Source organism: Pisolithus orientalis (assembly GCF_024613125.1).
Source record: "Pisolithus orientalis strain OTSU chromosome Unknown F5J12scaffold_26, whole genome shotgun sequence".
Classification (NCBI taxonomy): Eukaryota; Fungi; Basidiomycota; class Agaricomycetes; order Boletales; family Pisolithaceae; genus Pisolithus; species Pisolithus orientalis.
In genome coordinates, this window is record NW_026260807.1 from 456,308 (window position 1) to 477,314 (window position 21,007).

General features: G+C 45.2%; 3 protein-coding genes across 3 annotated transcripts; all 3 read right to left on the bottom strand.

Annotated features, from left to right (window-relative positions):
* Positions 1-8,670: 8,670 nt before the first annotated feature.
* Positions 8,671-9,272, bottom strand: F5J12DRAFT_724224 (uncharacterized protein; the record flags this gene model as incomplete). The annotated part of the gene is made up of 2 exons (XM_051741522.1): positions 8,671-8,805; positions 9,075-9,272. The coding sequence occupies 2 exons, from the start codon at positions 9,270-9,272 to the stop codon at positions 8,671-8,673; spliced, it is 333 nt and encodes a 110-aa protein (XP_051597863.1).
* Positions 9,273-9,635: 363 nt separating this feature from the next.
* Positions 9,636-12,584, bottom strand: F5J12DRAFT_784511 (uncharacterized protein; the record flags this gene model as incomplete). Its single annotated transcript, XM_051743045.1, has 12 exons — positions 9,636-9,683; positions 9,743-9,775; positions 9,798-9,947; positions 10,218-10,501; positions 10,580-10,667; positions 10,719-10,805; positions 10,933-10,968; positions 11,084-11,473; positions 11,501-11,646; positions 11,717-12,024; positions 12,075-12,112; positions 12,408-12,584. 12 exons carry the CDS (start codon positions 12,582-12,584, stop codon positions 9,636-9,638), a joined length of 1,785 nt encoding a protein of 594 aa, XP_051597864.1.
* Positions 12,585-15,832: 3,248 nt separating this feature from the next.
* F5J12DRAFT_724158 (uncharacterized protein) lies at positions 15,833-16,334 on the bottom strand (the record flags this gene model as incomplete). The annotated part of the gene is made up of 2 exons (XM_051741508.1): positions 15,833-16,131; positions 16,187-16,334. Coding segments are annotated over 2 exons (447 nt in total), but the record flags the coding sequence as incomplete, so codon positions are not given.
* Positions 16,335-21,007: the final 4,673 nt, after the last annotated feature.

Sequence of the window (21,007 nt, forward strand, 5' to 3'; positions counted from 1 at the left end):
TCTTTAATATCTAGGTATAAATTATCTCCACAGGTGCTCACCTCATTCCTCACTCACCCACTGCTTGTTGTATTGCAGTTGGAAGTACATCTATTGTCATCAGGTGTTGGGCTGACTTATCATCACTATTAGGTATGTGTCAGTCTTAGATTTATGAATTTGATCACCCTCTCTAATATCTAGGTATAAATCATCTTGTTTGTTGGTGCTCACCTCATTCTTCACCTGGCCAACTGCTATTGTAGTCTGAGCTATGAATATCATTACATACTCTTGATCTACAGTTACTGCTGTTATCAGGTATGTCTTGTGGTCTGTTTACATTGATTTATGAATGCAGTCAGCCTCTCATAATCCCCAGGTACCCATCTCATTTGCTAGCACCTGTCAATAATGGCAGAAATAAAGTTTGATGTCAATGTTCCCAGAACTGAGTTTCTGGTAATGATCTCCTTCCATTCCTCACCAACTCTGTGCTGTATGTAGTCCAAAGTGCCCATATCATTGTCAACTTTGTTCACTGTTGTCATCAGGTATGTGTAGTAGTCTCTGTTTGTTGGAGTAAGTCTGTTCATATTACAAGTATTCTACTATACCAACATCCTGTAGTATCCTACAGGTACAGTAATACACTCAGTAGTTTGTTCACTACTGAGGTAGCTGTCATGACCATGACACTGACATAAGCCCCTAACACCTACTCTGCCCTCTTCCAATGTGAGTCAAAGTGTGGTTCAGTGGTGAAAACCAACCAAAACCAACACAAAAGACAAAAAGAGCAAGTGGTGGTGTGCCTATGTGGTACCTAGATGGTAGAACCTGGTCTTTGGGAGGGTTTTTTGCAAGCTACAACACTCAAAGATGAGTGCTGAGGGTTGGGGGTGCTCCTGATGAAGAAGGAGCAGGAATTCAAGAAAATGTGATAGGGTAGACTGTTGTCAGCCTACAGAAGGATGGATGATGACTTAATTCGATGTCCTAAGCTGCACTGAGCTCAGGGAGGGCTTGGAGCAAAGTATATTGATGATAGACAAGGATAAGCAAAGTAGATGATAGTTAGACCCTTAATAAAGTCTCAACTATTGAAGCTGCTGAATGAATTACTGAGTGATGATAAAATGTGAGCAAGAGGGGCTCTCTCTGATGTCTTCTTTTTTGCTATCTAAGTACAGTGATTTATATACAGTAAAGGGGTGTTGCCCTTGGAAAACAAGGTGCAAACACTTGGTAAGTGATTGGTAACTGATGAGTAAGGAATGTAAGCAATGGGTAATCATCTTGGAAAGCATTGGTAAGCATTGGTAAGGATTAGCAAGCCAAAAAGCAAAGAATCAGTAAGCAATGTCAAAAGATTGTTAAGTATTGGCAATAGGTGAGTCAAAGACAGTCAGAAAGCACACTGGAATCACATTAGGAGGAGGCTGTGCATGTCACATCTCAAAGAGATTGCTTCTAGACCAAGATGGGATGACAGAGAGGCAGTGCTGATCTGATGCTGATATAGTACATCCAAAAGTGGACAGGGTGAGTCAGATGTCAACAGGGGTCAAGCTTTGGGGGTCTGTGGGGTGACAGGAGCATAGGGGATTGCAACTTTCCCCCCCAAACCATCCTCTCAGTGAAGCAAATAAAAACTTCATGAATGCAGCTCTGTTGGAAGAGAGGATGAATGGAGAGTGTCTTCTGCTGTATCTTGCAACAAGGAGGCAAGATGTGCATCATACTCATCATGGATGCAATCAGGGAAAGTGGAGAACAGTAGATTATATTGTAGCTGTCACAATCTTGGAAGAATGATGGATGAGACTGGTATGAAGACATTGCAGGGAGCAGGGAGGAAGGATCCATATGCTTCTTGGACTGGAGAGACTGAAATGACCACATAAGACCTTTCCAAGCAAATGACAGACCTGAGGCAACCAAAGAACATCCTCCTAGAGGTCACACTGACAAAAAGAACACACTGTCCAAGCTGGATGGGCTGAGAGGGCACAGACAAGGGTGGGATGTGCCAGGATGCTTCAGGATGGAAGCTGGTAGGAACTCCTGGTAGATATATGTAGCCATGGCCCCTAGCAAAGGGGACAAGTGAAATGATTGATGTAGAGGTGGCTATATCAGAAGAATTTAGTGAAATGAGCATCTTTTGGAGGGAGTGCTGTAGAAACGTGTGGAGTGTGCAAATCCTTTCCAATTTTGGAAGGTAAGATTGCATTGCTGAGCACTACAAGTGAGTGTGGGAATGGTCTTGGTATCTGCAGAAACGGTGGAGATATGTTGAAAACCAGAATGCTGTACATGGGTGCTTAAGAAATTTAGCCAGCGCTTAACTTACTCCCTTTCTTTTTCTCTGGCACTGATGACTTGTTCTTGTGTGAGGGATGACTGCCAACATTCCTGGCTGTCCTTCTTCACATGAGGGCTATGGTCTTTATCTCCATTCATCAGCTGTATCCATGTCCACCTCACCAAACACCTTTGGTGTGTGACACTGACATGTTCCTGTGCTTGTCTCCCCTCTTCCAATGCATTCCCATGCTCCTCTGACCCTCCTGACACCTCTCCAAGGTCCCCTGTCCATTTTCCAACCAACTCTGCTCAACTCCGCCCTCAGGCTGGCCACATGGAGGCCAGACCTTCATCTGTGCCTCCTCTGAGGCCTTGTCAGCCCAGTGGGCTGTCAGACTTGTGGCCCTGTGTTCCAGATAGGGTTCCACCCTCATGTCAGTTTTTTCTCCATTCTTCTGCTCCTTCAGTATTTACCCTCTCTCCCTCATTGTAGTAGTTTCCTTGTCTCAGTTAAGGTCCCCATTGTCCCCACCCTCTATCCCTTGTGTCAGAGGGGCTGCTAACCTGTTATATGCTTATTGGTTTGCATTTTACACTGCACCACCCTTGACCTATGTCATATATAAGGCCACATAGTGCTCCAATGTAATCAGTATGAATATCAAATAAAGTCCCCACCTTTGACTCCCTCTCAGTTCCCTCCAGGGTTTTGTCTCCACTCCCTCTGAGTCTGCTCCACCTCTGAAATATGAGGGCTGAGCTCATGCAAGGGGGCAGCACACTAGCTGAACCCAATGCCCTCTCATCTGACCTCTGACCCCCAACCTCCAACTCCAAACTCTGCCTCCAAAACTTTCCTCCATACCCCTCCACTTGCTGTTCATTGAATATCTTGCCACCCAGTGGTTGGATTTGCTTTGGACTTTGACTGCTGTACTCTGCAGCCTAACCTGCTCCTACTCTGCTCCAAGAGGAAGTCAGGGGTGTTGTGCAACTCTGACAGTAGCCTACAGATATTTCTATGTGGTGTTGCTGGTTCCTCCTCTTCACCTGCCTCCTGCAAATTGTCCACCTTCTCTGGCTCTGTTGCATTCACTGTTCCCTTCCCTTGTGGCTTCTTTTTCTTCTGCCCTCAGGAGCTCCCCATACCTGTCCTCTTCCATGATGACCCTGCCACTGCCAACTCCCATGTCCAACTACATACCTTTTTCTTGTTTTGGCAGTGCATTCAGGCCCTGGTCTTCCCTGACCCCTGTTTTCACTGGTCCACTGTTTGACCCACTATACAGTGGGTGCATGGGGCCCTCCTGTGCATGGTGACCACCACAGTGGTCCCAGGGACCCTCTGGGTGGTGTTCACATTGAAGACCATGCCACATAACCTAAAATAAAAGTAAATAAAAAATCTACAAGTCAGCTCCACCTGACTTGCAGTACTCTGCTACTCACCTTTATGCAGCCTTGCTCTGCTTGGCCTGGGCCCTCTCCTCCAAGGCCCTTTGCCACTGCCTCTCTGCCTCCATTGCTGCTGCCTTCTTCCTTCATGCATCATCTTCCTCTGCCACTTTCTTTCTCCATGCCTTTTCTTCCTCTCTCTCCCCCCACTCTGCCTCCAGTCAAGCCTCATCTACCTTCTGCCTCTTGGCCTCTTCTTGCTTAGCCTTGCTCTCTCTCTCTCCACTCAGCTTCTGCTTGATGACATGGGTTCTCTGTGGACTTCTCTTTCTCTTTGTTGGTGGAGTTGTTGGTGTGGATGACCAGGGAGTAGTTGCAGATGTGGCCAGGAGTGGGTTGGGGGGTTTTGCTTTGGCACTGCGAGGCCATGATGAGGGTACAAGAATATGAAGGTTCAGTACTCTAACACATGTTTTTAAGCAGTTCTTCAAACTCTGACAGAGCTCTGCCATGGCTGGACCTATTGTCCTTGAGGCATCAGAACAATTTCAAATGATCAACTCATGTTGATTGGGGGGGGACTGTCACAACTGTGTGTTTATCCTAAGTCCCCATTCACTCCATACCAACTCTGCCCATTTGCTGTCATTTACAAACCTTCTCCACTCTGACTGCTGTCAGACTTGTACCAGTCTACCATCAGACCATGCAGACTGTTCCCTAAGAGGCCATGTGACCTCTCTTCAGACTTCGCCTTGACAGTGCACAGTCAGGTACTCTGCAGCATGCACATCATGTGGGCCAGTGCCTGTTGTATGTTCTCTGTCCTCCCTTCATTTGTCATCCAGGAAGTTTTACTTGCAAATTTACAAGTCTCCATATGTCAGTTCCAATTCTGGTCACTGTACCTCCATAGTAGTATAAAATCATTTATGGTACTCTGCCATTCTTCAGTACAAATATCAACTAAGTTCCTACTCCCTCTGTCTCTGTCTTCTGTCTGTCAGAATTATGTGTGATCATCCATCTGGTCTCTACCTCTGAAATATGAGGGCTGAGATCATGCAAGGCAGTAGCACATGAGCTAAACCTGATGCCCTCCTAGTGCAAGTTGTTGACAAGTTATGCAGGAGCAGATGAGCAAGTGATGACTGGATAGGGGATGCTGGATAGAGCACAGGTATTCAGCCAACAGGACTCCTGGTGCAAGTCAACATCAACATACTCAGATGTGTGCTGACTAATGGAGACAATTGCACAAACTGGATACTGCTATTTTGTCACCCTCATTGATGGCCACTCCCATCACAGTTACACAGGCGTGAAAGGATGACTAAGCATGGTTGATGACTAAGCACAGATAACACTTCAGATAAAGGATGGTGGTAAATAGACCCTTGAGGGAGCCTCAGATACCACAGCAGATGATTGATGACAGATAGACCCCTTTGTGGAGCTTCAACTGTCAACAATGAGTTATGCTGAGAAGAACTGAACTGACTGACTGGATTCCTGATGATTCCTGATGATGATTATGTAGCTAAGTACATGGGGTTTATATACCATAGAGGGAGCACAGCCTATGACAAATGAGGCACAAACACTTGGTAAGTAATGAGTAAGGACTGTAAGCAATGAGTAATCACAATAATTAAGCAAGAAATGAAAAGTAAGCAAGCAAAGAGGATTGGTAAGTATTGACAACAAACAAGTCAAGGACAGGCAAAACATCACAGTATGAGTCAAAGAATGTCAGAAACTGAGGAAGCACACTGGTATCACATTAGGGGGTGGCAATGCATGTCAGATCTTGGCGGAGACATCACTAGATCAAAAGATGGGATGCCAGATGGATGGTGTTTCCAGATGGGGAAGTATTAATTCCAGAGTTGAAGGGCATGAGTCAGGTGTCAAAGGGCTTAGGCATTAGGGGCCTGTGGGGCAATGAGAGCATAGGCAATTGCATCTCCCACCCATTCATCCTCTCAGCAAAGTTAACAAAACATTTCATGCACAGGGCTCTGATGGAGGAGGGGGAGAAGGGGAGACATCCTCTGCTGTGTCTTGCAGTAAGAAGGCAAGATGCATGTCATACTTGTCATGGATGCAATCAGGGAGGGCAGAGAACAGTAGATTATGCTGCAGCTGTCACAATGTGGGGAGAACAATGGATGAGATTGGAATATAGATGTTGCATGGAGCAGGGAGGAAGGATCCATATGCTTCATCAAGTGGGGAGACCAAAATGACTACATAAGACCTTTCTAACCATGTGACAGACCTGAGGTGACCAAAGAACATCCTGAAAGTCATACTGACAAGGTGAACATGCTGACCAAGCTGCATGGGATGAGATGGGGCTGACAATGACAGGATGAACCAGGGGGCTTCAGGAAGGAAGCTCATGGGAATGCCTGGCAGATATACATAGCCACTGTCTCTGGCAAAAGAGACAAGCAAGATGATCAATGAAGAGGTGGCCATTTCAGATGGACTTAGCAAAATGAGCATCTGATGGATGGAGTGCTGTAGCAATGTGTAGGGTGGGAGGATCCTTTACAAACTTGGAAGGCAGAATCATGTGCTGACACAAGGTGCAAATTCCAATAATGTTTACCATATTTCATGACATTATAGTAAACATTAGTTTGAATAACTTCAAAATAATGTGTATGACAAAATGACAGAAATATCTTAAATCAAATCTGTGTAATGTTCACATCTTGTGTTGTGCAATATGCTTATGGAATCAAAATTTCAGTCAAAATATCTCTTGCATGTGTCATTATTGGTTTAATATAATTACCTAATTATGGGAGCAACATTATTTGAACACTAGCCTTGCAATATTTGAATGGCAATTAGTCATATTGTTCAAATAACATTTCCTGTATGCCATCACCACATATTGGAATTGGCATATTGGATAATGCTTGCATTATGTACTATGAAACATACAAGAGTTATTTAAAACCAAATCAGTCATATTGTTCAAATAATGTTTTCCTGTACTTCATACCACAATATCATAATTGGCATCTTGTATAATGTTCATATCATGAGAGATGAAATATATGAGAGTTACTCAAATACCACTCTGCCAGACTCAGACTGACTTCTCCTGGAAAATTCCTCCCTGGTGGTTAATGATGTTCTACTATCCCACTGTATTGGAGAAACACAATGGCATGCTTGTTATAACACCATCCAGCCCCAACATCAACATGCAGTCTACTTTGTTTATTTTCCCACCACATCTCTCAATATTACACAGGTGCATACTACTCAATGATGGCTCCATGTTGATGCCCTGAACATTTTGATGCCCCCAGTGGTTCTGGATTTAATTTGCATTTTGAGGTCTTGTGTTGATATCTGATGTGTCCTTCAGGCATTTCTCTCACTTTTCGAGCCACAGATCTTTCTCACTGTACCCATCCTGTTGATTCTTTTTTGCCCAGTTCCATGCAGCCATCATTGAGATGTCTTGATTTCTGTGGCAAGGTCCACCCTTGAAGTCCTGTGATCATATCTCATGCATTTCCCCACCACTTCTCTTGCTTTCTAGATGGCTTGCTCTCCTGACCAGTCCATCTCTAGGGATGCCTCATCCATCTAATTCCATCCAGCAGTTGTCAAGATATCTTGATTTCTGTGGCAAAGTCCACCCTCAATGTCCTGTGGTTGCATCTCATGCATTTCACCACCACTTCTCTCGCTTTTTGGGTGCATTGCTCTCCTGACTGATCTGTCTCTAGGGATGCCTTGTTATGGTTGTTGAGATATTCCCAAGTTGCATAGCCACTCTTTCTCAACTTGTCAATAGGGCTACTCTCATTTAATCATTTTTGTGCTGCACTTTATCCTGAATACATTGATTTCTATTCCCTACCTTTGAGCTGAACATCTCACTCATCACAATTCAATACAGCAATACAACACATGTTTTCTCTGAATATGCCTAAAACTAAGCTCATATAGAAAAAATCTTGTTCATTATAATTACAACAGGAGTGGAGGTAGGGGCTCAATAGCTCAGCACTATAGTTTTCTTTTTTCCCTGCCTTAGTCAGTAATTATCATTTTCCTGGTCACCCACAATGGGTCTCCATTGTCCAATAACTTTAGATGATATCCAGGCAACACTGGATGACAAGCATTGACCTGAGTGTCAGCCTATTTATCACCTAACCAGATCCAGACCTGAAACATGCCCTTGCTTCGATCTTGGTGAACATATGAGTCCACTGTGGCTCAGTAGACATACCCATTATGCGATGGTGAAACAGAGTAATTCATGAGTGAATGCTTTGACAATCCAAGACAGCTTTAAATAATAGATGGACAATAGCTAAAGAAAGGTGTGAACAACAAAGTGCAAGCATCAGCCTAGTGATATGAACTTTGCAATGCTCAGGTAGGAAAGATGCAGCTTGGAATGCTGGCAGTGGATGGGAAATACCTGCCACAAGATAGGGACTTCCTACCTGAAGTTAGCTTCAGAACAAACTAGGATACAAGTCTTACATCTCACTCAAGGGAAACACCAGAACAATGGGGGGTCTTGGCAAAGAATGTGTGAGGAGAAGGTGGGTCTAACATCACTTTTACCAGAAAGCATTGAGAGGGTGTAAGAAACGACTGATGGTAGTGGAGAGTGACAATGGGATGAGAGATCTGAGCCTGAAAGGCATTGGAAAAAGTAAGTTTGAGTTCCCATGCCTTGTGAATTATTGGAACAAAGCCCCACCCCTGCCATCCTCATCATTTCAGTGGTTCTGAACACATCCTGTAATGGAAACATCTTCACAAGGTAATCAGAGCTCCAAGTGTGACATTGAAAGACAAATGGTATCATCGAAGTCAGTCATCATGGCCTGGTTGAACAGGGAAGAGGTGACATCAGCCTTGCTCATTGGACAGATGGACCACTGATGTAGCCTGATCAAGGAAACATGCCCTGCACAACTGAGGCATGTGTGCCTGTTACTGAAACTTCATCCAGAGGTCATGAGCAAGGTGGAGAGATATGCCATGATTGGGATGTCCTGTTGGACAGAGCTCTAGCACTGTGTGTCCAAGCAGGATAGCTTCTTCTTCCAAGCCATTGACTACCCCAAGCTTGGCATGTCTATTGAACAGACAGAGAGCAAGTTCACAGAGGGATGAAGACCAATCAGGACCAATCATTGAGAACTGATCAGAATGTCCAGGGGGATGTCATTCTGAAGCTTGACAGAGCAAGTCAATCACCTCCCCCCCCAAGTTGCAAATCACAGCCTTTTTCACAAACCTCCTCCTGAGGTCACAAGCAAGGTTGTGAAGAGGTATGCCATGGCCAGGATGGCCTGGCAGACAGAGCCCTAGTCCTGCCCATCTGAGTATAATACCCCTTGATTTTCATATCTATTTGAGAGACAGAGAACAAGTTCACAGAGCAATGAAGGCCAATGTTGATGCCCAGGGGTACATAGTTCCAAAGCTGCACAGAACAGTTCAATTGCTCCCTCCAACTCGCATATTGTAGCCTGTTTCATGAACCTCTTCGAGTGGTCACAAGTGAGATTGTGGAGAGATGAGGGAAACATTACCTGTTGAAGCCACCAGGAAAATATACACAGCAGAAATGGTTCAGTGGTCAGTTGCAATAAGATAGGAATAGTTGAACCATACATTATCCTTGGAAACAACAAAACAATGGGGTGAGCAATCTTGAGTGATCAGAACATGCATTCATCATTGGTATCAGATGTTGCATAGTCATGCCTGCCAGATATGATAGCATAACAATCTACTAATGCTAAGGCTCAACATGAGTACATTGAGAGGTGACATGTACCAGGGGCCAAGCATGCACATGCCTGCAAGTAGTAACAGCTGTCCACAAGTACACCACAGAATGTGTTCCTTCTAATAGGATAATGATCCAAGCCTAAGAACTGTGTACCTCACTACTTGCAAGCTTCCTCCCTTTCATGCCCTTGAATTTCTCCACTACCCTAGAAATGTGTGATATGTTCCCCATGGAGTACAAGCGAGGGGATGAACTGTAACTTACCTCAAACAGCCTCCATGTGTGATAAATCCACCTCTGGAAGTATGTTGAGCTTGACTTTATCATCATCATCCAGATTGAGGAGCCAAGTACGATCATAGAAGTTGCTCAGTAAGCCTGGGACTGCCAGACCTGCTGATTCCACCCAGTGTGAAGGGACCCATGTATGTGGGCAAGCACCATGTTTGGTTTGGCCATTCACATTGAACTGGGTGGAAAGATGAATAAGATCAAACACTCATAACCAATTGGTAGCCATCTGAGAGTGCCAGTTCAGTCATGTAATGGCATACTGCTTCAAACCAGGCAGGTGGTTGGTCTCATTGCCACTCATTGCATCATGGGGCAGGGTTTTCCAAAGGGGCTTAAAGTGCGCAAGGTCCAGATGTGCTGAGCAAGCATTTGCCCAACAGTGTCACAGCTATGAAAGGCAGCCAGAATTCAGCACAGTCCTATGCCATGTCAGAAGAAATCTTACTGAGTGGCATCTCTGATCTCTTGCATTCTCTTTTTCTTTGTCATGCTGAATTTGCAGCTGCTTGTCATCAGGGTCACTATTGGCTTGCAAATCCATGTACTGTGCACATAGGGTGTGCAGGTGAGTGCAGAAGACTTTCTTAATAATGCTTTTGTTTGGAGAACCATACCATCCACATTCAAAGAAGTGAGATGCAAAGACTTCTGTAGCATGTTTGTTCCAGTCTGAAGAAAGCAGTCCTTGGGAGTCCAAATGGAAGTCTTCAGCAGTGGGCCCTCCACACCCTGTAGCAGCATATAGTGCAGTTTCTTGTGATGAGGCAACACTTGCCATTGGAAAAGGATGCCACTTGTTCCCTCAACCTAGTAGGTGGACTGCATGCTGCCACACATTTTCCTGTACAACATTAATCCTAGTATCAAGATGCCTCACCCAGGGTGCTAGACCTACCTGTAAAACAGGTGTCACAACATGTCAGTATTTTTGTTCATAGTTGGGCACCTGCTCTTCCTCAGGGTTAAGCATGGGGTTGGCAGGTGTGACCATAGATAGCCCTTTTGGGGCTGGAGACAATTTTTCCATGGCTCCCTGCATCACAATAGCATCATGCAAGTCTAGCACTGTGGACATGAGTATGATTAGATCTGCCTTTGTCATGGACTGGTTCTGAAAATTCATGAACATATGCAGCATAGCTTTGTACAGCAGTACAGACATGGTCACCTCCCAAGAGCTGCTCAAGAGCCACATCCTGTGTACAGCAACCTCAGTACATGTTATGAGGAAGGAATGTTGGGGCAAGATCATACCATACACATATTACTTGCCTTATCTGAAGGCTGCTGTCCTGCAAATCCCTGGCTTACACCTGGGTTCTCCGATGTATGCCCCCTGAAACTGACAGGCCCATCTTCACCATCGCAGTCTGCCACATAGCCTCTCCAATCTTCATTGTAATCTTTGGTATCAACATTATTATGTCCGCATTCCATGGCATGGTCATTGTGGGAACCAGGCACTTGGGATTTGTCAGCAGCTGCTGAACCATACCCTTCATCATCATCATCATCATCATCTCCATATTCCATTACATGCTCATCATGGAAATTGGCTACTTGGAATTTGTCAGTAGAAAACAGTGGCAACAGGTCAATAGACACAGTACCAGGTTGAGGAGATGGGGAAGGTCCTCCACTGCTCTCCTTTCGATTGCAGATGTCACTCCCATAAGGTCCTGATTTTATAGGGCAAGTAACCTGCCATCCCAGGGATCACTGGCTCACATCAGGATTTCTGCTAGAATCAGCAAGCCCAGCATCATTGTCATGGAAACCAGGCACTCGGGATTGGTCTGTAGCTACAAAACCATAACCTTCATCACCATCTTTGATGTTGACATTATCCATGCAATCATAAAGAAAATCAGTCACTTGTAAGGTGTCAGTAACAAGCAGCAGTGAAAAGCCAACAGACAGTACCAGGATGTGAAACCAAATTACCTGGTGGGAACTCAGGTCTATCAGTGACAAGACCCAGTAGCGAGTCTATGGTCACAGTTGCAACAGGTGATGACAGGTGATTGCAGGCCAGCAATGATGGAGTCATCAAAGGATGTGCTATCGTCATAGGTGCAATGGCATCATCTTGCCAATGATTGTTGTCCAGCTCCACACCAGCAATGCCAGCATCTGACTGAGCCGATTTGTTTGCACAAGCAGAAACCGAAAAATCATGCATGATAGCAGGTGTGGGCATGCCAGGTGCTTGGCTGCCATCGAAAACAGGGTAGTAATGATTTTGTGCAGTTCTAGACATCAAACCAGGTATACCATCCTCACCAAATCATGGGTGACATACAGACTGTGGGGAAGTTCTCTCTGCTGGAGGTAGTTGGTCTGTAAAAGTCAGGCGCAATGAACTGGGAAGTGACAGGCAGGGAGGCAGATGAGGGCCAGGTGTTGATGAGATGCATGAGAATCAACCATTCATGTCTGGTGGTGCCTCAGAAATCAATGGAGGCATGACATTAGAGTTCGAGGTAGATTCATTCCATTGCACATTAGACCCAACATCATGTGGCAGCCTTCCAGAGGGTCCATAATTTAGGTCAGGATCAAGTTCATTGTGAGGATGAGGTGCCCTGCCATCATTGAAAATGGGTTAATGCTGGTTTTGTAGATTACTAGACACTGTACCAGGTCTGCCATCCTCGCCTGGCAAGTTGGGAGGCCCTGGGTGATGTACAGACCATGCAATCTGTATATGCAGAGTTCTCTCCTCCAGAGGTTGCAATTGATCCTGGTCCATAAAAGTCAGGAGCAACAAACTGGGCAGCAACAGGCAGGGCAGTGGGAGAGGCCCAGGCATCAATGAGATGGAAGAGAATCAATCATTCAAGTCTTGTGGTGCCTCAGGGGACAACATAGGTATGACAGTACCATTGGAGGTAGATTAATTCTGTTGAGCATTAGACCTGGCATCTTGCTGCAGGCTTCCTGAGGGCATGTCGTTCAGATCAGGAATGTGTTCACTGTGAGGACTTGTGTTGGCTCTGTGAGTTCATCCTTGGCCAGCTAAATGTAGTGTTGCCATTGCACCCATGAATATCTCTTGGGGCATCAGAAATCTGAAAGTGAAGCTATGAATGGCTTGGCTCCCCTCCATGTCAACTTCCTGAAGTTGGGCTGAAGAGTCCTATTATACAAATAAAAAATACATAAATGTATTGGCAAGGTGACCTGTTGTCTGGAACAATGTACTGTGCTCTTGGTAGAATTGGAATTATCCATTCCAGTATCCTGTCCAGTATGAATGGAATCCTGTTCCAGTCTTAACCTAGGCCCCTTCACAGTATGGGGTTTTGCTATGGGTCCATGAGAGCTCATGCTGGAAACAGTATGGCTGGTCTTCATCTTCTTCATGGGGTGGGAAGTGGTTGTGCATTTTGCCATACCATTAAGTTCAATTCATGGGGTAGGAGACTTGGGCCTCTTGGACATAGGATGCAGCAGTGGGGTAGGAAATCTGGGCCACTCGACAGTAGAGCCTAGATGTGAACTAGTTTCTTATAACAGAATGAATCAGAAAAGATAAGATGGCCACACCTGAAGTGGCCAAACACTACATACCTTGATATGTCCATGGTGCAGTCTGACAGGTGCACCAATGCTACCAAGGGCATCATGTCATGAAGGGGTGAATGGCTTGGTATCTGCCCCATCCACAGAGATTGGATCATCTCCTAGAGTTATGCCAGGCACCTCTGAAGTAGGTGGCTCAGTATCTGCCTTGTCCATGGGACTTGGATTATCTGCTGGAGTTGTGCCAGGCACTTCTGAAGTATGTGGCTCAGTATTCACCTTGTCCATGGGACTTGGATCATCTGCTGAGGTGGTGTTGGGCACCTCTGAAGTAAGTGGCTCAGTATCTGCCTCGTCCATAGAACTTGGATCACCTGCTAGAATTGCATCAGGAACCTCTGACAGCTCAAGACATTGCAAAGTTCTCTCCTTTCAGACTTGTTGAGCAAGCTTGTATGGCTCAAATGTGTTCCTATGCCATGGAGTATAGTGTAAAATGTTATTCATGAGAGTAGACTGCATATAGAGCTGATGGGAAGTTGAAAGATGGATGCAAAATCATTGCCAATAACCCCCTACAAGATATGTACTTCATCAGTGGCAGAGCACAGAACAAAGTGACTATGTTGGCTTTGTGACTAACATGACAGTGACAGTGGGTCCTCCCAAATTAATTATCAGCAGACCCAGATCCAGAAATGAGTCAGTCAGAGCACCTGGCCTGATATGAGTGGAAGATCATCATCCTGCACCAAAACCTCAGGATGGAGCACAGAAGACAGGGCACATGGCATTCAAACCTGTCACTATAAAGGTCATCATATGGCATAGCTATTGCCTTCCTGTTTCAGGATTTCAACAGACTTTTGTCTGAGAGGGGCATTGTACTCACCACAGATGGTAGTGGCCATTGATCATCCTTTAATTTGTGATTGTAACAATCTGTTGTGCACTGATTAACATTTAACCATGTTATCATGCACTTGCATAGTGTCATCATAGAAAGTGGATGTATGTGGACAGCATGCATGCAATCACCTATTCATCCTTGGGTCTGAGTTTTCGAGGTGCTAAGAAGTTGGTGGATAGCCAAACTCATTACACCTTGGATGGTATATGACTCTTCAACAGATATGCACCTGCAAGATGTGGACATGTTAGTTTGAACCCTGCAACATGGACTCGAGACCTCCAGTGCCTGTCCATAGCCCAAGGTAATAGATATGGATGGCTCATACCATGTGAGTTGCTGCTACTAGGTTGTGCATATTCAGTCTTGAGGGTTTCAAAAAACTGCTTGTGATCCTTGGAACAAAATTGCACATTGAGGTACTCCACTGCTCAAGCAGAGCATCTGAGCTCCTGGAGGCTAACCTAGTAGAGAGATACTTGTCAACTGTCATGAAAATGGCCACAAAGAAAGTGCAGTACTTAACAGTGTAATCAACCTCTGTAGCTAGCCCCAAAATATGTCATTGGTATGGTAGCTGGCACATCATGCCAAGGATAGTTAGAATCATCTGGTGATAATCAGAGGTTCGTGTACAGGACCACTACACCCTTCATGCGAAGCTGGATGAGGTAAACCAAAGGTTGCATGGAAAGCATGGAAAAGGACACACTTCAAGCAGCATGCATGACTTTCCATAGTACTTGTGCAACCCATTCCCCATTTCGGATGGCTGATGTGCTGGGGGTTGTGACTGGTAAGTGAACATCTTCCCAGTTCTGAACTCAGGAAGTGCCACCTGTGTCAGTGCTAACCTTGCTTGCTATTGCCATGCTTGTATCTTACTTGGGTTCTAGTACTGTAGACTTTTCTGTTGAGTTCTTGCAGTTGTCTGTCAGATGCCTAGTGAGTTGTCTGTCAAATACACACTATCAGTAGATGATATTTATCAATAGCCATCCTTAATCTTGTCACAGTGGTGTATCCTCCAGCTCTGTCTCAGTTGAGGAATAATGTGCACAAATAAGCTACTTGGTGGGCCCCAAATGTCATGATGTTCACAGTGTTGCAGAACCATGGTATGGTTACAGTGGGAATGCATACATAGCAGTGGGCTTGAGGGAGAAACCACTGAATCTTGGATAGATATGATGCATGGTAAGTGAAGAAGTTTGTGGGGTTGCAGAGGGGAAACCCAGAGAGGAATCTGTAGGGAACCTCAGTAGTCTGTCAAGCTACTAATATTGAGTATAGTACCTGTAGGGAACTATACAAGTTAGTAAGGGTATTCTATCTATGTAGAAGTGTACTCACCCTCAGTAGTCTGTCAAGCTACTGAGGGACTAGGTAAATTTTACTAGTGTATGGGTGTGCTCTAACAGCTTATGTAAGTGACACGATCACATGCCTAAGTCCAAGTAAGGACAGGGGTCATTTCATTCCAACAGTAAGGTATTAAGTGTTCGAGGGGTATCACACAGGATACAGCACAGATACAGCACAATGAAGGGAACAATGCATTGGTTACCCAAGTAATATATCACTGGGGTTGCCTATGTGACTCTGGCCAGCACATCATGGCCTGCTTACAACCTGCCTCCCTTCTTTTTCTTGTTGACTACCTTGAAACCCCACTCCTGTTGGATGGTCTTTGGTTGGGTCTTCACAATGTCTGTGATTGAAATAGGCTTGCCACTGTTACCACCTATGCTGGCAGCATTCTGCCTTGCTGCAGCATCAGCCTTGCACTTGTTTACATACTCCGAAGCAAACCTGTGACTGTCAAGTGTTGTGCTGTTGGCATAGATAAGGTCAGAAATAATCTCGATCATTGATGGGTCTGGGTTGAGTGGGAATGAGAAAAGCATCGAAGTGATCCCTTCCACTGCAAGTGGGTTCAGAGACAAGTTAGCTAGAATCATGCTGACAACATCACTCACAATTGACAGAGCTATTTAAGCCCTTCAATGAATCACTCAGCCATTTCAAGAATTCATGTGGAGTAACAGGAGAATCCTCCACACATGGTGTTGCAGTGGGTTTAGTAGGTGCCAGCATAGCTACTGACATTCCTGGTTGGGTAGCAGCACTGTGTTGTCAAGGTACTGTAGCTGGAGGTCCTACAGCAACTGTTGAGCCAGGCATAGTTGCTGCAGGTCACAGGGGAGCTGTTATGCTGCACTCACATTCTTTCCCTTTTAGACCTTGTATAATACTGCTTGCACCTCATCATGCTTTCGAGTGACAGTGTTCTGTCACCCACAAGCCTTAGACTTGCATTCTGTGTTTGTTTCCTTTTATGTCTTCCCCCTGTTTACCCCATGTTGTACTATAGCTGGACATTATGTCCATTCCCCTTCCTTCCATGATCCACTGGTGGCCCTGATCCACACAGTCATGTGACATGTGCACCCTGGTGTGCCTGTTTACCCCTGTACATCATATATGCAGTTACCCTTCCTTCATCATATGTTCACCCCAGGTGCCCTTGTGCCTGCAGACACAGTTGTATGTGTAGTCTTGTTGCACAGTGACTCACTATGACTTGCACCTGCCTTACTTGGGATGTGGGTGTGTGTTTAAACATTTTTGAATGTTTGTTCTGCAGGTACTTTACATACATATATAAACCCACATGTATTGTACCAGCTCCCCATTTGAAATCTACTTTGCAACCACCCTTAGCTCTGCTTGCTGTACCCATGAGGACTCGACAGTATGACTTCAGTTGGCCAAGACTAGTGTCCCACAGCTAGTGAAGTTAAATTATGCATCACCTCTTGTGCAGTCATGTGCTTGTGCTTTATTGCACTTGATTCATGACATGATACAAGTCATTGGCATAACAGAAGATTTTGAATCACCCAGCCACATCAAAGACCAGATTACCCTTTGGATACCTGTGCTCTGGAATCCTTGCTAGGCAAAATAGCCTGCAAAATCAGCACCTCCCACCACCAATACAGGAACCACTGGTTTAATGTCAGTGAGCTAGCCCCTAACATTTGGCACTAACCTTCCTCTTCATCAACATGTCTTTGCACCAAGAAGAAGGAAGTAAGAGGACTCCATCAGCAGCCTCTTCATTCAAACCTCCTGTACCTTCTCATAAAGGAAAAGAAGTCCTCCAAGCAAGGCCACTTATTCATCACCCTTCAGTGCAAACTCCAAACCCTTGCATAGGTCTTGAAGACCCACAAGTAAGGCCCCAACTCAGGCAAGCAGCAGAATCGACCTCACCAATTGACTTTACTACTTATCAAAACCTGCAGCCTATTGGCTTGGACATTGAAACACAACTACAAGGGACAGCCAGACCAGTGGACCCCTCATCTTCTTCATCCACCAACATATACCTGCCAACTTCTACCAAGCCAATGGCAGAAGAACTTGCCCACCAAACCTCTGGACTTAGCCTCCAGGACCCCTTTGCCAGACAGAGTAGGGTAACCCCTGAAATGGCCACCAAATTTTACAAGAAGCTGCTTGGTAGAGATGTGGTAAGGCCTAAGGGCCCCTCCTGAGGTTCTGAGGAGAGAGGAAAGGAACATGACTCTAAGGGAGGGGGACTGAAAGAAATTGGCCTGAACAAACCCTTCTTGTACACTGGAGCTCACCAGGATTTCTCCACCTGGTTGAGCAGTGTCAAGCTTACCTTGCCACCAATGACCATATCTACTACAAGGACCAATGCAAGATCGTGTTTGCCCTCTCCTACATGGGGAGTGGTTTGGCTCATGCCTTTGCTGAAGCCTATGTCAATGAAAACACTACTGCACTTGGGGACCTCAAAATATTTGATGGTTGGGATGAGTTTGTTGCAAAACTCAAGGAGACCTTCCAAGTAGGAGATGCCAGGTCAACCACACTCATATATCTCTCCACTATCCATCAAGGAGACCACTCTCTTGATGAGTACATCACAGACTTCTGCAACTGCCTCAACAAGGCCCAGATATCTACTGAAGAGTCAACTGTGGCAGTCTTCTTTGGCAAAGGCTTTAATGAGGAAATTAACAAATGGATCCTCATGGCTGGCCCCAAACCAGACACCATCAAAGACTGGATCTGCCAAGCAACTGCGGCTTGAGCAGCAATGGCTACTCTCAAGGTCTTCTCCAGAAAAGCTACATATCAAGATTGCTCCTATCTTTGGAAACAAGAACAAACTTCTCATGGATCAAAGTTGTCTTCATCTCCAAGGACTCCATACTGAGACCCTTACACTATGGATGTTGATTGGAAGTCCAAGGTCTGATCACAGAGCAAAGCTCCTACCTGTTATGGATGTGGTAAGACAGGACACATGAAGTCTAAGTGTCCCTTGTCTGCAACAAACAGTAAGTCTTCCTTGGCCCAGAAATTCTGCACTTGCATCCTGGCAATGCTCAAGGAGTTCAATAAAGCCACAGAAGGAGAAGAACAAGAACAAGAATCCATAGACCACTACTGTGGGGAGAATGATGAACCCACAGATGATGGGGGACTGAAAGGAAGCCTGGATTTTTGAATGGCTCCCTTGGTGTAATGTCAGGAAGAGAGCCGATAGTATCCTGAAAGATAGAGGCTAAGATAGAGACTGAGAAAGTGTATGATTATGAACAAGATATGTCAATCACTTCTATCACTGGTTTTGCTTACCTCATTGATTGAGAAAATACTACCATCCAAACCATCAACTCAGGTGCCAAAACAAATATCATTGACCCAGCAGTAGTCCAAAAGTATGACATTCTGACACACAAAATTGCAAGACCCTGGGAGTTGAGAAGCTACAAAGGCAGAACTGGAGATTGGGTAACCCATATCACTTCCTTCAGAGCCAAGATCTGGGGAAAGACTATGTGCATCTGCATGTGTGTCCTCAAGCTCAGAAACTGGGAATCCCTCCTCTCAGAATGCCATGGCTCAAAGAGCACAACCCCATAATCAGTTGGACTTCTTGAAAGCTGATCGGATGGGGGGAACTTAACCATGGTCTCAACAAAAAAGGTTGTGTCCACAGAACTGACTTTGCCTGGACCATCAAAATAAACTGCACCTCCATTTCCATGAAACTTGGGGCTTCTCACATACAAGTGGAAGTTGAGTTACCTCTGGAATATCAGGAGTTCTCTGTAGTCTTCTCAGAAGAAGAAATCCCTCTTCCACCTCACTGAGGTTTCCTTGACCATGAAATTTGTTTGAAGCCCAGCTTCCAGCTGAAGAAAGGAGCCATCTACCCCCTCTTGCTCAACAAACTCAAGGCTCTCGACAAGTTCATTGATGAAAGTCTCAAGTGTAGGAAGATTCACCCCTTGAAATCTTCACAAGCTGCCCCTGTATTTTTTGTAGGAAAAAAGGATGGTAAAAGAAGACCATTGACTACCACTATCTGAACTTGCATACCATTGTCAATTCATACCCCCTTCCTGATGTCAAGACCCTGCTTGATGAACTTGCTGACTCAAAGTACTTCACCAAGTTTGATGTTTGCTGGGGTTTCACCAACATAAGGGTAAAAGAAGGTGACAAGTGGAAAGGAGCATTTATCACCCCTAGAGGACCCTTCAAACCAACAGTGATGTTCTTTGGACAGTGTAACTCACTGCCTACTTTTCAAAGATACATGGACCACACATTTGGAGAGCTCAAGAGTGAAAGGAAAGCCATCATCTTCATGGATGATGTCACTATCCACTCAAGAACCAGGGAAGGACTGCACACCACCATCCACCAGTTCCTGTGCATCACCACCAGAGAACACCTCCACCTGAAGATCAAGAAATGCACCTTCAAAGCTGAAGAAATAGAGTTCTTGGGGTTCATGATCCATCAGGGTCAGTATGAGCCATTGGAAATTAAAATCAAAGCCATCAAAACCTGGTCTGATCTGATGACCCTGAAAGAACTCCACTCTTTCTTAGGCTTCTGCAACTTCTACCAACAGTTCATTTCCAGCTTCTCACAGGCTGCACACCCCCTCCATGATCTTTCAAAGGAAAATGCCAAGTGGACCTGGGGACTTGAACAGACCTCTGCATTTGAGGCCCTGAAGAAGGCCCTGTCATCCAAACTGGTTCTTTGTCTCCCAGACCTCAAGAAGCCATTCATACTCCACATTGATGCCTCAAAACTCAGCACTGGAGCTGTCCTGTCACAGGCTGATGACTCAGGAACACTTCACCCCTGCACCTATATGTCACAGTCACTTACTGGAGCTGAACAAAACTACCAAGTCTACAACTTGGAGATGTTAGCAGTAATACACACCCTCAAGCAATAGTGCCCTTACCTGCTTTTGCCCCCAGAGCTGACTCATGTATATACTGATCATCAGAATATCACCTGCTATGTGCAACCTCAGAAGTTGACTGCTCGTCAAGCCTGTTGGCAGGCTACTCTCCAGGAGTACCTGCTTCAGTTTGTCCACATTGCAGGGACAAAAAATTCTGCTGCTGACACCCTTTCCTGCTGCTTGGACTTTAATGCTGAGCCCACTACTGTCTCCACCCTACTTCTGAAGGCCATTTGGCTTGAGGGGGGGTGAGACCCCCTGTTGTTTCCCTTTTCAAGATTGATCAGACTGTTCCTGAGGCCCCTAAAGCCCCTACCCCTGTTTGAAAGGTCCCCTTCAAGGAACCAAAAACCCCTGAATGCCCACCTGAGGAAAAGTCAAAGGCTCAAAAAGGTAAAGGACACATCTTCCAGCTGAACACTGACCTGTATCAGGAGGTGAAGAAGGCCTCAACATCTCTATTGGTACCAGAAACAACAGAAGG